Consider the following 16430-nt stretch of genomic DNA (forward strand, 5'->3'; position numbering starts at 1 on the left):
GTTGAAGTTTTAGGTGCTTGCTTGTTTTGTATTTGGCATTTCCAAAACTATTTCAAACAAGAGAATATACAGTCTGCTAAGAACATCTTGTAAGAAGTCTCCAACACATTAATCTCCACACCTTTATATTAAGGAATAGCTATGAAAAGAAAGAGAACTGTCACGTTATACAATTATATAACTGACCTTTCCATTACCTACTTTAAATTTTACTTCTATTAATTCTTGAGTGTCAAATACTGTGCAAATGTCTGGACTCTCTTTTGAATCTAAACAGAAACGATCTTCAGTTCACATTCAAGGCACTCAGTATGAAAATAGTATGGTGGCACACACCCCCCCTGCACAAGTGCTTCTCCCCCTGCAACACACACGCACACACATGCACACATGGGGGGGGGGGAGTTTCCCCATTTCCAGAGGAATCCAATTATGCCACATTAAATCACACTCTAGAGGGATCCGCAATCTTGAGGAGCAACGTTTGGGGTGGCATAAGGGGGCACTGAAAAGCCACAACGCACGTGCGGTTCTTCTCTGTGTCCATTTGTGTTCCTACCATTGTATCTAACCTACTGTGCTGGTACTGTGCTCACTCAAAAACTGTTGTCCAAGATAAGGCAAGGTATTAACCACTTTTAAGTATCCAGCAGCTGGGAACAGAGACAAAAAAAGTTTTAATTAATAGTATTTTTGGAGCATAACCAGTTTAGCTATGTACAGCAGAGCATTTACAGCCCTTAAAACAATAAAAATAAACAGTAATTTAACTAAATAGTGTACTGACAGCTTTGAAGTTTTAAATGCATCTCCAAATGTCTAAGTTATAAGTTTCTGAAAAGAATACAAATGCATTAAAACTGTCACAGCCTAAGTACAGCAACACAAATAGTACTGCTGTAATTGCCAAAGGAATACCATACATTCTGAGGGGATAAGATGTGGCTCTTGCTTTGTTCACTAAAATGGTGGTGCAATGGAGTGTGGCTAAGTGATATCATCATATGTCTCCCCTCTGCCACAATCAGTTTCCCGCAGTATCTATCAGCAGGGATGATTTATACTTTGAGAACATAAAAATACAACATGCCTAGGAATACAGACCTAGAAAAGGAGGAGACACTGCAAATGTCCCACTAAATGTCCCACTAAAATGTCCCAGTAAATGTCCCACTAAATGTCTGCGTCCCACTAAGCATTTCAGAAAACCTGTAAGGCCATGTCAAATATTCCTGTATGGAAATAACTTCCATGTAGGACTTTTCTAAACGTTTAAACTGGCCCTCAAAAAAAAAAAAAGAACACCCCCAAATGGTAATACATTCTTCAGTTTATGCATTTGCTGAGCCTCATTAAAAAAAAAAAAGATCCAGTTGTTACAGATTGGTTGGATCCACACAAGATGAGCTTGAGTATGGGTTGTTGTTGAACCATGGGGTTGTTGTCGAACCATGGCTTGTTGTGCTGTGTGAACCCAGCCACACTAACAAACCATGGTTTGTTAACATGGCTGGGTTCACAAAACACAACAACCCACAGTTCAACAACCATCCACACTTAATCCATACTCAGCCTTGAGTATGGGTTGTTGTATTGTGTGAACCCAGTCAATATAATATAATAGAACTGTATGAGCCATTCCGCACAATCAAGTAAAACACTACAGCTTGAATATTCAAGAACTGCCTGGCACACACCACGGTGGGCTGCCGTGATCATGCAAACCAGATCAATATGTGTTTACGTGCACAAAGATCATCATATTGTTTGAAGCACACTGTGAGATCTTTCCTACAGTGAGTATATGGATAAAAACCCAGTATGCAAGTAGAAAAAGAGAAATGATGTTTGAAGTAGCCCCCAAAAAACACTTGCAACAGCAGCCTTCAAACCCATGTAAGATTTTGCAAGTTTTTAAAATGTTGTTATCTCAGTGGCATTACAACAGTATAGTCAAGTACACCACATTATTCATTAGCACAATTATTAAAAGTGTATCAGCCTTAACAGATGTTGCATGGACCTAGAATGTAAACTGTTCTGAATATTTTATCAAAAGTAATAAATGTATCTCATAGTTAATGTACCATTCATACCACAAGAAGCGCTGAAGTTGTGCAGTTCATTGTAGAGTAAGTTGTAGAAAGGTGGCTGACCTTTGGTTTTCTCTATAATGTGCTAGATTCAGATTTGTGTTTTGTACTAAAATATAGTTCACAAGAAAGAGATTAAGTTCTATGTCTTAAACAATATCTTGGGGGCCACCAGTGGTACATAATGCCCTTTCAGATAGTTCCTAACAGCACAAAAATAGTTACACAGAAATTATAGAAGACTTTTTTCAAAGCAGTGACAAATGCAGAATTAAAAATAACTCCTGCTCTCAGACACAGCTCTACTGAATACAAGGTTCAAGAGGAACAAGCAATATTGCTAAGCAAGAGATAATACCATGACTGATAAATGTCTTGGTGACACATAGGCCTGGTTGAGATCCTAGTTTCATATCCTTGTTTGAGACTAAACCACCGTTTCCCAGCTCAGATGTAACAGAAAACTTGTTAACAAACCCTGACATCTTCAATTTCCACCACTGATCAAAGGGTGGGGGGAAGGGGAGGAGAGAGTGTGTGGGCACAACACAGGGCTCCTGTATACCAGGATTCAGCAAGTGGCTACTCGTGCACAGCCCCTTCAGTGGTATCCCTTAGAGAAGTTCACCTGGTGCCTTCTTTGATGCTCTTTCAGCATCAGGCAAAAACCTTTTTATTCCCTCAAGCATTTTAACTTGCCATATATTTGTATTTGCGCAGATATATTTTGTATTTTAACATCTTATGTTCTGTTTTTGAGCTGTTTTGCCTCTGTAATTGTCTTAGATCTTTGCATTTGCTGCCTTGCTGCTGCTGTAGTCTCTGTTTTGCAAAATCTGTAATTGTATTTTTGCTGCTGCATTTTACTGTGATTGTACTTTGGAGCTGATTTTATTGATCTTACTCTTTTGTTTTTACTGTGTATATTACCCTGAGAGTCTAGGCCAGAGTTGTCCAACCTGGTGCCTTCCAGATGTTTTGGACTGCAACTCCCAGCATTCCTGAACATTCATCCCATTCATTCATTCATTCATTCAGCATTCCATTCATGCTGGCTGGGCCTTATCAAAGTCCAAAACATGTGGAGGCTATAGGGAGACTCGTTAGATACATTGTTGTGTCTGCCCCAAGCCATTTATTTATTTATTAGATGTATATATCACTGAACATATTTAAAAATATCTCTAAGCCATAGCACACATATACCTACCACATACCTACAATGTTTCCCTTTTCATTTTACCCCATATGCTCTGTGCTACATCAGAATGCAGCAGGACTTTAATTTAACATCTGAACAGAATGCCATTTTCACGATTAAGGTGATATAGAGAATTCTGGAGTGCTAAGAACTGATCTGGATTCTGGATTGTGACCTTGCCATGCTGCCACGCTTACATCTGTATCCTTGCAATAGCAGTTCAAGCTATACATTTGTAAGTAAGCTGCTTGTAAAGACACCATAAGTTTACTAACCCAGTAAAGACTACCCTGAATTTCCTTTTACTCAGAAAGCACTTTACACATGACATTTCCTACATGGGTGTACACAACTGGAAAAAAACACAGGTATATCTATGTACATCTTTATGTAAGAACATCACAAGTGTGTGTTTTACCATGGACAGTGACTATGCACACGGGAAAAGGGTGAATGTGTGAATTAGACTTCATGGAAGGGAAAACAAAGAAAATTATTTTATTCAAAATAGAGCTTTAAAACATTTTGATATGGATAGGGACAAATTTTTAAGAAAAAAATCACCTCCTTGTTACTACAGAGGGGGTTTGACAGCCAAAACGTCTAGGTAAACATGTAACTTTTTAAAGATAGCAAGATGTTTGTAAAGATGTCTTACAAATATGTCTTTGTAAGTTTTATACACTAGAAGATCACTAACAGAGGTGAACAATATGAGATTAGCCAAGACATTTATGCTGCCTATACGTTTGCGCTAGAATTCTGAAAATTTTGTCTTATATATTTTTAAGCTCCTAGTCCTCATATACTTGGAAGGAAACAACAACTAGATAATGTTATGAAAGCTGGCTGAAGCCAACACATATCTTTATAAAATATTTTATAAAGAATTATTTTAGAGTTACTAGGGACTATTTTCTATTTATTAAACATTTATGTCCCACTCTTCCACTGCAATGCAGCACAGCTTTCAACGGTTAAAATTACAAAAATATAAACAAGCAGTAAATACACAATATGATAAAAACAGAGGCAGGGCTAGAAGATAAAATAGTTTAAGAACAGGGATCAGCTTAGAAACAGGGATCAGATAACAAAAAACTCATTCTGGCAGATCAAATGCCTTCCGGAACAAAAGTGTTTTCACCAGACAGCAGAAGGCCATATGAGAGAAGGGTAGCCAAATTTCCCATTACAAGGAGTTCCACACCTGAAGCACAGCCCCAGAGTAGTTCCTAGCCTGCATCCCTACACCTCTACTACCATTGAGAGATCAAGAAGGGCCTCCCCTCTAGTTTTAAAAGATGGGCAGGCTTGCCTGAGAGAAGACTATTCTTAAGGTATCCTTACGCCATTTAGGGTTTTAAAGGTAAAAATCAGTACCCTGAATTGCACCTGAAAACAAACTGGTAACCAGTAGAGCTGTTACAATATAGCTGTTTCATGCTCCCAAGAGCTGGCACCTCCCAGCATCCACGATGTGGCATTCTGGACCAGCAGCAGGAAAAGCATCAGGTGTTATCAAGCATAATTAACTTAAATCTTAAGTTAGAAGGGCATGCATTTTCCTTGAAGTATCTTAAGCTATGTTCAGTGTAAAAATAAAAATATTTTTACAAACTAAAAAAATTGTTTTCAGTTCTGGTTAAAGGAGAACATGCCTGCTTCATTCTAACAGTGTAAGAACTAGAATGCACGAACAAGGAAACGCCAATATTGCCTTATTGGCTCCCATGGATAAAGTAAGATATAAAGAAACGATCATTTCGTAACTGATGCTACACCTGAACACTGGTTTTTAAAGTCAAGAGCAGATAACAGTGTAAAACTAGATTTGAAGTAGGACTGCAACAAGAACTGACCAAAGTAATTTGATTGTTTCATTGCTTTATAATGTACTGATCTTGAAGAATTGTTTTAACTACATATTTTTGCTTTGTTTGAGAACAATGTCCATTTTTATTCCTGTGGGTAATGTCGTTCACTGAATATCCAATCTAGCACCATTTAGTAATTTAATGTGAACTGTAACTCAACAGGCCAAACTCAAAAAACTATTGATAAAATCAATTATCAATACTGACCCAGTTCACATGTAATGGTTAACAATGGGATCCATAGTTAGCCATGACCCCACCTGAGTGAGCAAGCTGCCTCGCACATGACTGCCACTTCTGCTTTCTTTCCGGTTCACCAAACAACCCAGGACCATTCCTGGGTTGTTCCCATGATGTACGAACCCAGCACTCTGGGTTGTTGAGGAAGAAACAACTCAGACTTTTAACCCAACAACAAACCATGGGTTGAAACTCTGCGTTGTTTCTCCCTCAACAATCCAGAGTGCTGGGTTGGTGATCCAGAAAGAAAGCAGAAGTGGCGGGCGTGAGGGAGGCAGCTTGCTCGTTCCGTTGCAGCCACGACTAACTATGGGTTGTTTAGCCCATAGTTAGCAGTTGTGTGTGAACCGGGTCACTGATTTACTGATTTACCTTACAATCGACCTAACCATAAGTATGCTCTTATCCTCACTCCATTCAAAGTCAAAATTATGAAATTTAATTCACAAACATCCTTCTGTCACTCCAACAGTACTGCAACTTTTTCTAACTAAAATTCAATTTAATATACATATATTTATACTTGAAGTACTCTGCCAGTTACTTTCCCAAAATTATAAACAAAGCTAATACACATACATGGTAGCATGAAACTATCCCCAATATTATCTCAGTCCAAGACGTTCTACTTATTCTTAGATAGGTTTATTTTTTTACCCTAAAGTAGGTGTTTCCTCGGGGGATGAGAGGAGATACGTTTTTCCCCATAAGTATTTCACATTATTCGTATTTTATTCCTTAGTTACAAAAAAAATTCCCTAACCCCGACACCTTAGTAATGCTACCTTACTCAATAATCCAAAACCCCATGAAGTAAAATAAATTCAGTATGTCTGAAAACAGTTATTTATAATGTATTAGTTAATGGAAAGTTCTACATGAACTGTGTATTAGGGCTGGGCCACACACTACAAGGAAAATACAGAGTTCCCAACTTTGAATTTCCCTCAGAACACTAATATAGTGATGTGCTGTATTATCATTAAAAAAATGAGTTTGGGAACATTCATTTGCTAAGGTGATATTTACGGACCTTTTTTACTTAATGTCCCAGTTCTTAAGCAAGCAACAGTAACACCATCCTGGAATAATAAGCATTTAAAAATCAGGTTTACATACGCAGTAGATGAAAGATTCCATCACAGGCGCTAATGTGTGACAAAAAGGCATTTCCTAGTCCCTGTCCAGCATGGGCTCCTTTCACAAGGCCAGCAATATCCACTATGTTCAGAAAGGCTGGAATTTTGCTGAAAGATAATTCAAGGTTTTAGTAATTAGCAGTATAGGCCAATATTGCCATATAGTTGCAACTATCCACAGACATTGATAACCACCCGGAGGACTCCATAGAAATAACTTTCTGCAACTTCAAGTGAATGATTGAGTCTGGTCAGAGCAAGCAGATATATCTCTTCAACTTCCCCTTGTCGTATTTCATATTAAACTGTTCCTCAATGCTTCAATAACTGCATGTATTTTCCACATTTCTCTTAGGATTGTGGGTTCAGATTTGTTGTTGTTTTGTTCTTAATAATAAACAGGTGCACTTACACAGAATTTCATATACCCCAATAATTTTGATTCAACAGGCAAAGAAGGAGAACGGAATGGAGGAGGAGATTCCTATGAGACTGTAAAATAGTTGATTTTGTACAAAGTAAAAAAAACACACCGCTATCAACTAAAAAAATTGATGGAAGAAATTAGTGATGCCTGTGAATCAAGGAGTGGATATTGTTTAATCGGCTTTCAATTGTTTAAAATGTTTTAAGCAGGGTTAATTTCATTTAAATCAAATTGATTTAAATCACTATTTAAATCACTTCTTTGAAGGACTCAATTTTAATGTTTTACAGTGTAAATCACTAGTGAGGAAGAGTCTATTTAATCATAATTTTTAGTAGAGTTATATTATTGTTTCATACAATCTTAATATATATTCAGAGATGTAGGTTTGATTGGAAGGTAGGTACACAGTAGAGCAGCGGTCCCCAACCTTTTTGGGACCAGGGACCGGTCCGTGGAAGACAATTTTTCCATGGACCAGGGGGTGGGACCAAGCCACAGTAGGAGTGTGAGAACCCCCTTTCCATGAGCGGGGGGGCGATCCATCCCCCCACCCCGGAATCCTCATCGGCCCTGGACTCGCCGCGGAGCTGCCAGCCGGCTCCGGCCAGGGGAGGACTTCCGGCCGCTGGGACACAAATGGCGTCTGCATAGCGGACGCCATTTGCATCCCTGTTCTTTGTAGTAATAGGCTATTACTGCAAAGAACAGGCTCTGGCCGGGGGCGGACTTCCGGTCGCTGGGATGCAAATGGCATCCACACAGCAGATGCCATTTACATCCCTGTTCTTTGTAGTAATAGGCTATTACTGCAAAGAACAGGGCCAAAGCTGGCCGGCAGCTCCGTGGACTCGCCGCGGAGCGGAGCCGGCCAGGGACAATGAGGATTCTGGGGCGGGGGGAGGGATGGATCGCCTCCCCCCCCCCCCGCAGACCCAAGGTAAGGGGGGGTTCCCACACCCCTACTGCGGCCCAGTCCCTAACAGGCCACAGACCAGGACCGGTCCGCGGACCGGGGGTTGAGGACCCCTGCAGTAGAGGATACATGCAGCAGAAGTTTCCTCAGGAGTCAGGACTGCATGAATATTTTCTGTTCAATTTTGGTTTCACTTTCTAGTCCCCTCCACTATCTCTTGCATTTATATCCAGACTCCTTCTCCTTGTTCACATCTATTCCATCTCCCTAAATTCTCTATTCATTGACCATCTCTATCTTTGCACTTAGAGGCAAGGCCAAGAGAGAGAGACAGACAGACAGAGACAGAGGGAACATGAACTTCTGTATACCACCTGCAGTGCAGAATAGGACTGATCAGGTTATCTCCCATCTCCATAAACTGCTTTTAATATATTAACAGAACATAATTAGAAGTTGTATAATTAATATTCATGATGGTATCTTTGACCTAGGCTCTTTTTTTACTAAATGTTTTAAGAAAATTTCAAAATCTGATTTAAACCAAATAAATCGACTTAACTTTTTAAAATCCAATTTTTAAAAAACCATTGATTTAAAAAAAATCAACCCTGGTTTTTAACACTTCCGTAATGAAGGACAAGCAAAGGGACCAGGAAAGGTTAGTATATTTCTAATGAGGCAAAAAGCACAGGCATTGGAGTGTGAACCAAGGATGAAAAAAGAGGCCAAGTACGACTACATCAGCTTCTGGAAGTATTTTCAGTGATATGTGCAGACATATCCAAAATCATTCCATTTGATGTAATGTAGCAATTGGTGGCATCTGGCAGCACAAGAAGACTGCATTCTATAGTTTCATGCAATGGACCAATCCAAAGATGCATATGGGATCCAGGGCATGGTCTGAACGGACCTGATGCATTATATGTGGGGCTGCCTTTAAAAACAGTCCAGAAACTTCAGCTGGTCCAAAACAGGGCAGCAAGATTGGTGTGATATAATCATATTACACCAGTGCTTTATGATCTGTGCTGGCTGCAGGTCCATTTCTGGGCCCAATTCAAAGTACTGGAATTGGTATTAACCTGCAAAGCCCTAAATGGCGTAGGGCCAGGCTACCTGAAAGATTGTCTCCTTCCATGTTATTCAACACCTATATAAAACCCCGGGGAGAGGTTGTCCAGGGTTTTTCATCAGTATACAGATGACACCCAGCTCTCTCTCTCTCCTTGCCATCACAATCTAAGGAAATGGTTGAGGTTTGAATCAATGTCTCGTTATCAGTATGGACTGGATGGGGATGAATAAATTGAAACTCAATCCAAACAAGACAAGGGTGCGCCTGGTCAGTTGAATGGCAGATCAGGGAACTGGGATTCAGTCAATTTTAGATTGGTTGCATTCACCTTGAAAAGTCAGGTTCGCACTTTAAGGGTACTTCTAGATCCACTTCCAGACCTGGATGCCCAGGTTTCAGCAGTACCCAGGAGTGCTTTTGCTCAGCTGAGCTTAGTATGAAAACTACACATGCACCTAGAGGTGTAGGATTTGGTCATCGGAACACATGCCTTAGTTACATCCTATTTGGATTACTGCAATGCACTCTACATGGGACTGCCTTAGACGAGTGTTCAGAAATTTCAGCTGGTCCAGAATGCTGCAGCAGCGCAAATGACTTCTAGATTACAACAGCTACATTGGCTGTTGGTCCATTTCTGGGCAAAATTCAGTGCTACGTAAAGAACTATATTTTCCTGTAAAAGCCTGCCCAGATATCGCAATCTTTTGGAAAGGCGCTTCTCTCTATCCCACTACCACCTCAGGTTGGATCCAGGATGTGCCTTCCATGAGATGAAGAGATCTTCTGCTCATGGAAAGTCTCACCGGACAATTTTGGAGGAATCCCCCCTTTCCCCCACACCATAACTCAGCCAGCCTGAAGGGTCTCTTGACTCCCTGCGTAGCATATTCAGGGGGCTGGAGGGGCTACCGTAGGAAGGAAGGGGCAGGGATGTCCACTTCAGCTAGCTCAGTTGCTCACACTTAAATCTGAATCCAACCCACAATACACATTTGGTAGGAAGTCAAGAAAGGGCCTTTTCAGTAGCTGCAACCAGACTGTGGATCTCTCTGCTACAGGAGGTTCATCGAGCCCCATGGTTGAGGATCTTCCATTGGTGGGAAAAAAAACCTTTTATTTAAACAGGCATTTGGCCTGCTGAGCTGCTCTGTGCTTTAACCTGTATAATTATGTTTTTAACTTCCTGCCATTTTTTTTTACTTTTTATCTGGTTTTGTTTGATTTTATATGGTTTTACTGCATCATTAATTATTATGTCATGTTATTTTCTATTATGGGTTTTATTATTGTTACCACCTTGGCCATTTTTAATGGAAAATCAGGGTATAAATGTACCAAATAAAAATAAATAAATAAATAGCTAATATAAAGTAGAATTCTTCTTGTTAATTATTCCTTTTAGTATGGTAAACATAATGAGGAATTATAAGAGTATGGAATTGTTCTCAGCTATGAGAACAACCAACATGGTACTTTTGTGGCTATAGCCTTTTCCATGAAACGTAAACGCATCCAACAGTGTGCACAGGACTGAAGTGTGTTGACCATCGTTAAAAGGTCATATCCAGTTGCACATGGAAGCCCTGCCACCTGATTTCATCATATGGATGTGTGAACAAGGCTGGTGTTAGCTATTCCCATGACAGAAATAAATCCCAAGTTTCTTCCCTTATACTTAACAATTTTCCACTCTACCACCTTCACACAACTCAGTGCCTGACACTACCTATGAGCAACCAGAGGCAAATTTTCTGAAGGCGAAATTAACAGTGGCAAATACAGGCAAATCAAGTTAATGCTGTCCTCAGAAATAATCAAATATATTGACATACACTATGCATTACACAAAACTGGAATTACAGTAAAAACAAAGTCATCCTTAACTTTGTAAACTGCAAAGAGTGCCAACATTTTAGTTACACTGATCCATAACATTATTCATGGGAAATCAACTTGTACTGGAGAATTACCATCCTTTTTCAATAACAAAGGAAAGCAAAGTCATGGATAAAAACCTGTTACATCAGAATAAGGAAGTCTGTCTTTTCTATTTTCAAACAACCAACAATGAGGAGATGCCCATTTTAACTGCTCAGCACCTTCCTCAAATACATCTCACCATTTCTTCCTCTCTCCTTTTCAGAAAACTGAAAATTAACTCTACTAACTAGCAGAAAACAGCTACTGTCACCAACATGAGACATTCCTATCCTTTAGCATGGACCAAGCTGAACAGGAAGTTGCAACAGGTCCCATCATGCGGATAATTTAGTGCACTAAACTGACCCATTTGCACTGCAAGAAGGGGCCAGCTACAGCATGAAGTGGGCTGGGTTAACCTTCTGAGCTGCCTATACTTCAGGAATGCTAGAAACATGTGGATCTTGAATAGGCAAGATATGAAGTCTGGAGCAACTTCACAGTTAAGACATCTTAGTTTTTTTAAGCATCCTACCATTACAAAAACTGAGGGTTTTTTTTAATCCTAGCATGTTATTCCACATGAGAGAGATGTACAGGAACAAGAAGCACATGGCATTTGTATTTTCACCTCTCTTCACAAAATTGTTACATCTGAAACTGCTCTCAAAAGTACCACTGACACATACCAACTTCATTGAAGAGTAAGGGCGAAATCCAATTGTGTCCATCCACTAACAGAATAGCATCTGCCAAAGAAGTTGATTCTTCCTCTCACTCCTATAGTACCCTGTACCCACCTCAAATCTGCTCTGGAGGGTTGGGGAAACCCTCCAGAGCAGGCTTCGGGTCTGCAGTGAGAGGATAGTAAGAGATCCACTGAGCAAGCAGAAGTTGGATGAAGCACTAAGTATAGTGGAATGATTTAAATCAATATGTTTTAAATAATGCTTAAATTATATTAACTGAAATAAATTATTTTAATCAAGCTTCCCTTTTGCCAAGCATTCATTTTCTAAAGGAAGATACAATTTAAATATTGATATATTTAATTTTGCTGATTTATAGCTAAACCATGCACTATATTTAGTACAATGCTTTGTGATCTACAAAGGTTACTAGAACTATGCATTTTAGAAATTACAGATTCATTAAAATCATAAAAATTGTTCATATGACACGACTTCCCCTTGCTCTTCTCTCCCCTGCTTGCCCCCAAATCAGCTCCAGAGCATCCCACAACCCTCTGGAGCAGATCTGGGGGGCATGTGGGTGCCTGCAGGAGGGAAGAGAAAACTGTTCTGCCAGCAAACGTTCAGCGTTGGATACAACCAAATAAGTTTGTAGCTTTCCTAACTACTTACTTAGTAAATAACGTATCATAATTTTGGTCCATATTTTAGGGCCAGACGCGTTATTTTTAAAAGAACGTGGATTAATACAAAATAATGCCTCCAAAGATAGGGGTATTGGTGTATGCTGAGCTCCTACACTTAATAGCACAGCCCTGAAATCCTCAAAGGACGAACAATATAAAATATAGTACCTAACAAATTTCTCTGAAGAGTCAGAAGTTTTATTACCTGGGAGTTACTGTGTCTTTCTTTCACACTGGACACACACCACACAAAATGTCATATATATGTAAAACTTGTGGAAAGCACTCATACTCACAACCAAACAATAAAATTGAGGAGATATCAACACCTTCAGACATAGAAAAAAGTTCCTGTCTTATTATTTTAATTTTGCATTGAACTTAAACTAGAATTGTTGGAGGAAAATAGCTATTTATTGGATCTGGATCTTTAAAGATAAAATATTAAATTAATTCCTTTAACACTTGAGCTATAAAAAAAACTGACCACTTGCTAGCAAGAATGATTTAACAGAAAGGACGATGACAAGAGAAAACTAAGAGAGCCTGAAGCTCAACACAGCACTGTTATAATAGTGCAATTGTAAACCTGTTTAGTCAGAAGCAAATCCCACTGACTTACACCATACTCAGCATTCTAAGGATCACAGCCAAAGTACTCTACACCAAGGATAGTAAAGAACAGGCTTCACTACACAGAATGTTGGTAGATGTTGAGGCCACAAGATTCTATGGAAGTTGGTTGTTTTGGCGAGAGGTTCATTTTATCTCACAAGGCCTATTGGCTCCTATAACAGGAAACTGAAGGACAGAGGATAAGTGAACATGGGAGAGAATGGGTGCCCCAAATGTCAGAGAACAACTGCAGTTAGGAGTAGGAAAGAATGTGTAAAATGAATTGCTGAAGTATAATTTCTTGGTTCACTGTTCAAACAGGATTGTTCTACCCAAAATAGAGAAGTGTGAAGAAAATATGCAACAATGATTTATTTTATGAAAACTACATTAAAGGTACAATAAGGGCGCAATCCTATCTAGATAGGTAGCCACCTCTGAACTCAAAGGTGACCACCTATCCAAAGCAGGGCAGGAGAAGCACAGAGGGGATCGTTCCCTCCGTACTTCTCCTGCCCTGCATTTTTGGCTAGACAGCCGATTGAGGCTGTCTAGCCACAGGAGCATGGAGCGGGGAAGGAGGCTGCTGTACAACACATAGAATGTGTCATAGAGGCATTTCCACCCTCCCTGCCCCAGAATGCCAATGCCCCCCAGAAGGCCCCTTTTCAGCTGCTCCACACTGCCCTTGCCTCGGAGGCAGCGCAGAAGTGGGGGGAGGTCGGTTCTCCAGGAACCGACCTCGGAGCGTGGGCTCCAAGGTTGGTTCCTGGATAACATGATATCCTATGGCCATCTAGCCATTGTCTAGCGGCCATAGGATTGCTCCATAAAAGTATTTATTTTTTATAAAAGCATTTTATACTGCGTTTTGGCCATTAACAATGCCACCCAGGGCAGTTTACAAAACACCACATCAAATAACAGTTAAAACGAAAACCTTAAAATCGAAGTAGCAGAATTAAAATCTTCAGTATTAACAAGTATTAAAGCTAGGTGGAATAAGAATGTTTTAACTGCCCACCTAAACAGCACTAGGGAAGGGGGCTAGTCTCACTTTGCTTGAGAAGGAATTCTGTAACTGGGGTACTGCCACAGAAAAAGCCCTGTCTTGCAAGCTCTCTTGGTGGTGGGACATATAACAGGTAGGCTTTTAAACAGACACTTGTATGTGATAAGCAAAAACTGTGTCCAGATAAGGAAGCTTTTGTAAACTGGAAGATAATCAGCCCTTTTTCTTTTTTAGGCTCTCCATGTGACACAAATGGCTAACTCATGTCTAGACACGTCAGCTAATAAGTATGTGTGGGCATGTTACATCTGTAGACTTGCTTGCAAGATGGTTTCAAGTTACCTGAAGAATAATTTCTCTTTTGAAACTATGATATCCTCTCAAATTTGATTACTGTTGAAAAATAGCCCTAAGTGTTAAAATTGTTCAAGTAGTAAAGATTCAAATACAAAATGCTTAAGGACTCTGAAGTAGATGTTGCAAAAATATTGCCTATTGAACTTTAACACTGAGAAGCTTATATCTTTACATAGAAACAAATGAACAAACCAGTAACTTTTAAGGTATTTTACCTTGGAGGCTTATGATACTGGCAAAGGAAATCATATCTATCATCTGGCACAGGTACTCTGCTCTCATTTGGATCAATAGTGCAGAAAGGGAAGTTCTCTGCTGCAGCCTGACTCTTGGTTAATACATTGAAAAAGGTAGATTTCCTTGAAAACAAAAACAAAAAATATGCGCCTTATTTGAGACCAGCTCTCCATACCACATATGCAACATTACAAAGCGTGACAGTGGGCACCGCAATGCCCTTTGCCATCCTTTCTATACAAAAGCCAGGCAGTGTCAAACATCAACGTCTTACCTTGTTTCCACTGGAATTCCCCTAAGTTGACTACTTATTGTTCAGAAAACATTGTTTCTCCTTCCTCTGATCTGCTGTAATAACTCTCTATTTCAGACACATCTCTTAACTGCTCACTGAAAGTTAGCATAAATCCCACTTTCAAGATTCAAATGTTTGAAGACTGCATCTATTAGGTGCATTATTCAAACAGCCAAATCCGTCATGTGCATTCTTGTATCATCACATAAGAAGAACCCTACTAGATCAGACCAAACGTTTCCCACAGTAACCCACCAGATGCTGATGGGAAGCCCACAAGCATATCATGAACCAATACTCCTCTCCCAGGGCATGAAACAATACCCATTTTCCATTGTTTCTTGCCAACAACTGGCATTCAGTAGTATTCATCACAATTTTTTTAGGTTTTTCTGGGAAACATGCATTCATAGGGAAATCAGTAACCTGAAATCTACTTGACACATAAAAGGGTCATCTATGACTTCTTCCATTTCATCTTAAGATTCTGACCATTCAGACTTCATGACTTCAATATCAAGTCAGTCTTTTTTTTCCTCCTCCCCCCCCCCCCCGCAACCCAGCCTGCTTTCTTGCCTGATGAAAAGACCTAGAGATCTCAAAACCTTGTCCACAATTTTGCACATATTTGGTTGGTCCTAATAAAGTTATTGTCTGAATGCTGGACAATGATTTTTGAATTGTACTTATGGACCACCAAGACTTAAGTTTGTTTTATGTGAAATTAAAAGATTACTCTATTAATCTACCCTTGTGAAAATACTTTCAACATTTCAGTTAAAATATTAGTGCATCCTCACAAGTTGGCTTAGTTTTGTAAATTCTGCAGCATCTTTTTAAACCTGGCATATACAATAGGATGCAAATAGCTAAAAGCAAAGTCAGCCTGTCTATTTTTGGGCACAGCTAGCAGACCACAAAAACTTCCTTCTAAGCCAGAGATGGAGAGCAAATTTGGCCTGCCAGGACAACCCATGTAGTCCCTGGGGCCTTGGGCATGCCCCTTTAAAGCCATTTAAGGCTACCGGGGGCTTGGGAAGGAGGGGAGGAATCCCCATTGTTATCTCCAATAAAAGCAGGTATTCCCCTGCATGCTGTTCCCCTTCCCAATTGGGAGAAAACAGGTGGATTTCCCTTACTTAGCATACCACTTGCCCTCCTACTAAGTGCTTTGCCCACCATACTAAGTGCTTTGCCCGCCCCACATCCTCCCCAATGGGGGAAGGTACAAGACAGGCGAAGCTGCTGCCTCCTATGTAGAGAGAGGAGATCACAGAGAAACAGATGACATCAGGGACAGGGCTTTAGGAAGGAGGCAAGGCTTCTGGAGGGGCCACCCCTGACATCATCCAACTCGGGGGGGGGGGGGGAGTGAGAATGCAATCTGACCACAGGAGCTAAACAGTTCTCCATCCTTACTCTAAACAAACAGGAAAGAAATAGGATCTAGAATATTTAGTCTTAATGAAATCATACCTTTAGTCTGAATACATTTTCAGAAATCAATTTACAGTAAATAGAATGAACTGGCAGTATCATGTTCTCATGTATGTGCTTAAAAGACAATAAAAATGTCTGCTTAGTACCATAAACTGGTTTTGCAGTCCTTTAGTAAATCTTGTTACCATTCCTGGAGAAA

At 39.9% G+C, this 16430-nt stretch overlaps 1 protein-coding gene across 3 annotated transcripts in view; it reads right to left on the reverse strand.

Annotated features, from left to right (window-relative positions):
- OLA1 (Obg like ATPase 1) overlaps positions 1 to 16430 on the reverse strand; it is a 137076-nt gene that overhangs the window by 117811 nt on the left and 2835 nt on the right. For all 3 annotated transcript variants that reach the window (XM_084813133.1, XM_084813142.1, XM_084813124.1), the window contains exons 3-4: positions 14475 to 14618; positions 6531 to 6658 (exon numbers count right to left, since the gene is read on the reverse strand). In XM_084813133.1, the coding sequence (XP_084669259.1) occupies positions 6531 to 6658; positions 14475 to 14618 (272 nt within the window). The remainder of the gene's footprint in view (positions 1 to 6530; positions 6659 to 14474; positions 14619 to 16430) is intronic.

Source organism: Heloderma suspectum, chromosome 1 (genome assembly GCF_057233095.1).
Source record: "Heloderma suspectum isolate Gila_16-S chromosome 1, 16-S_ref, whole genome shotgun sequence".
Classification (NCBI taxonomy): domain Eukaryota; kingdom Metazoa; phylum Chordata; class Lepidosauria; order Squamata; family Helodermatidae; genus Heloderma; species Heloderma suspectum.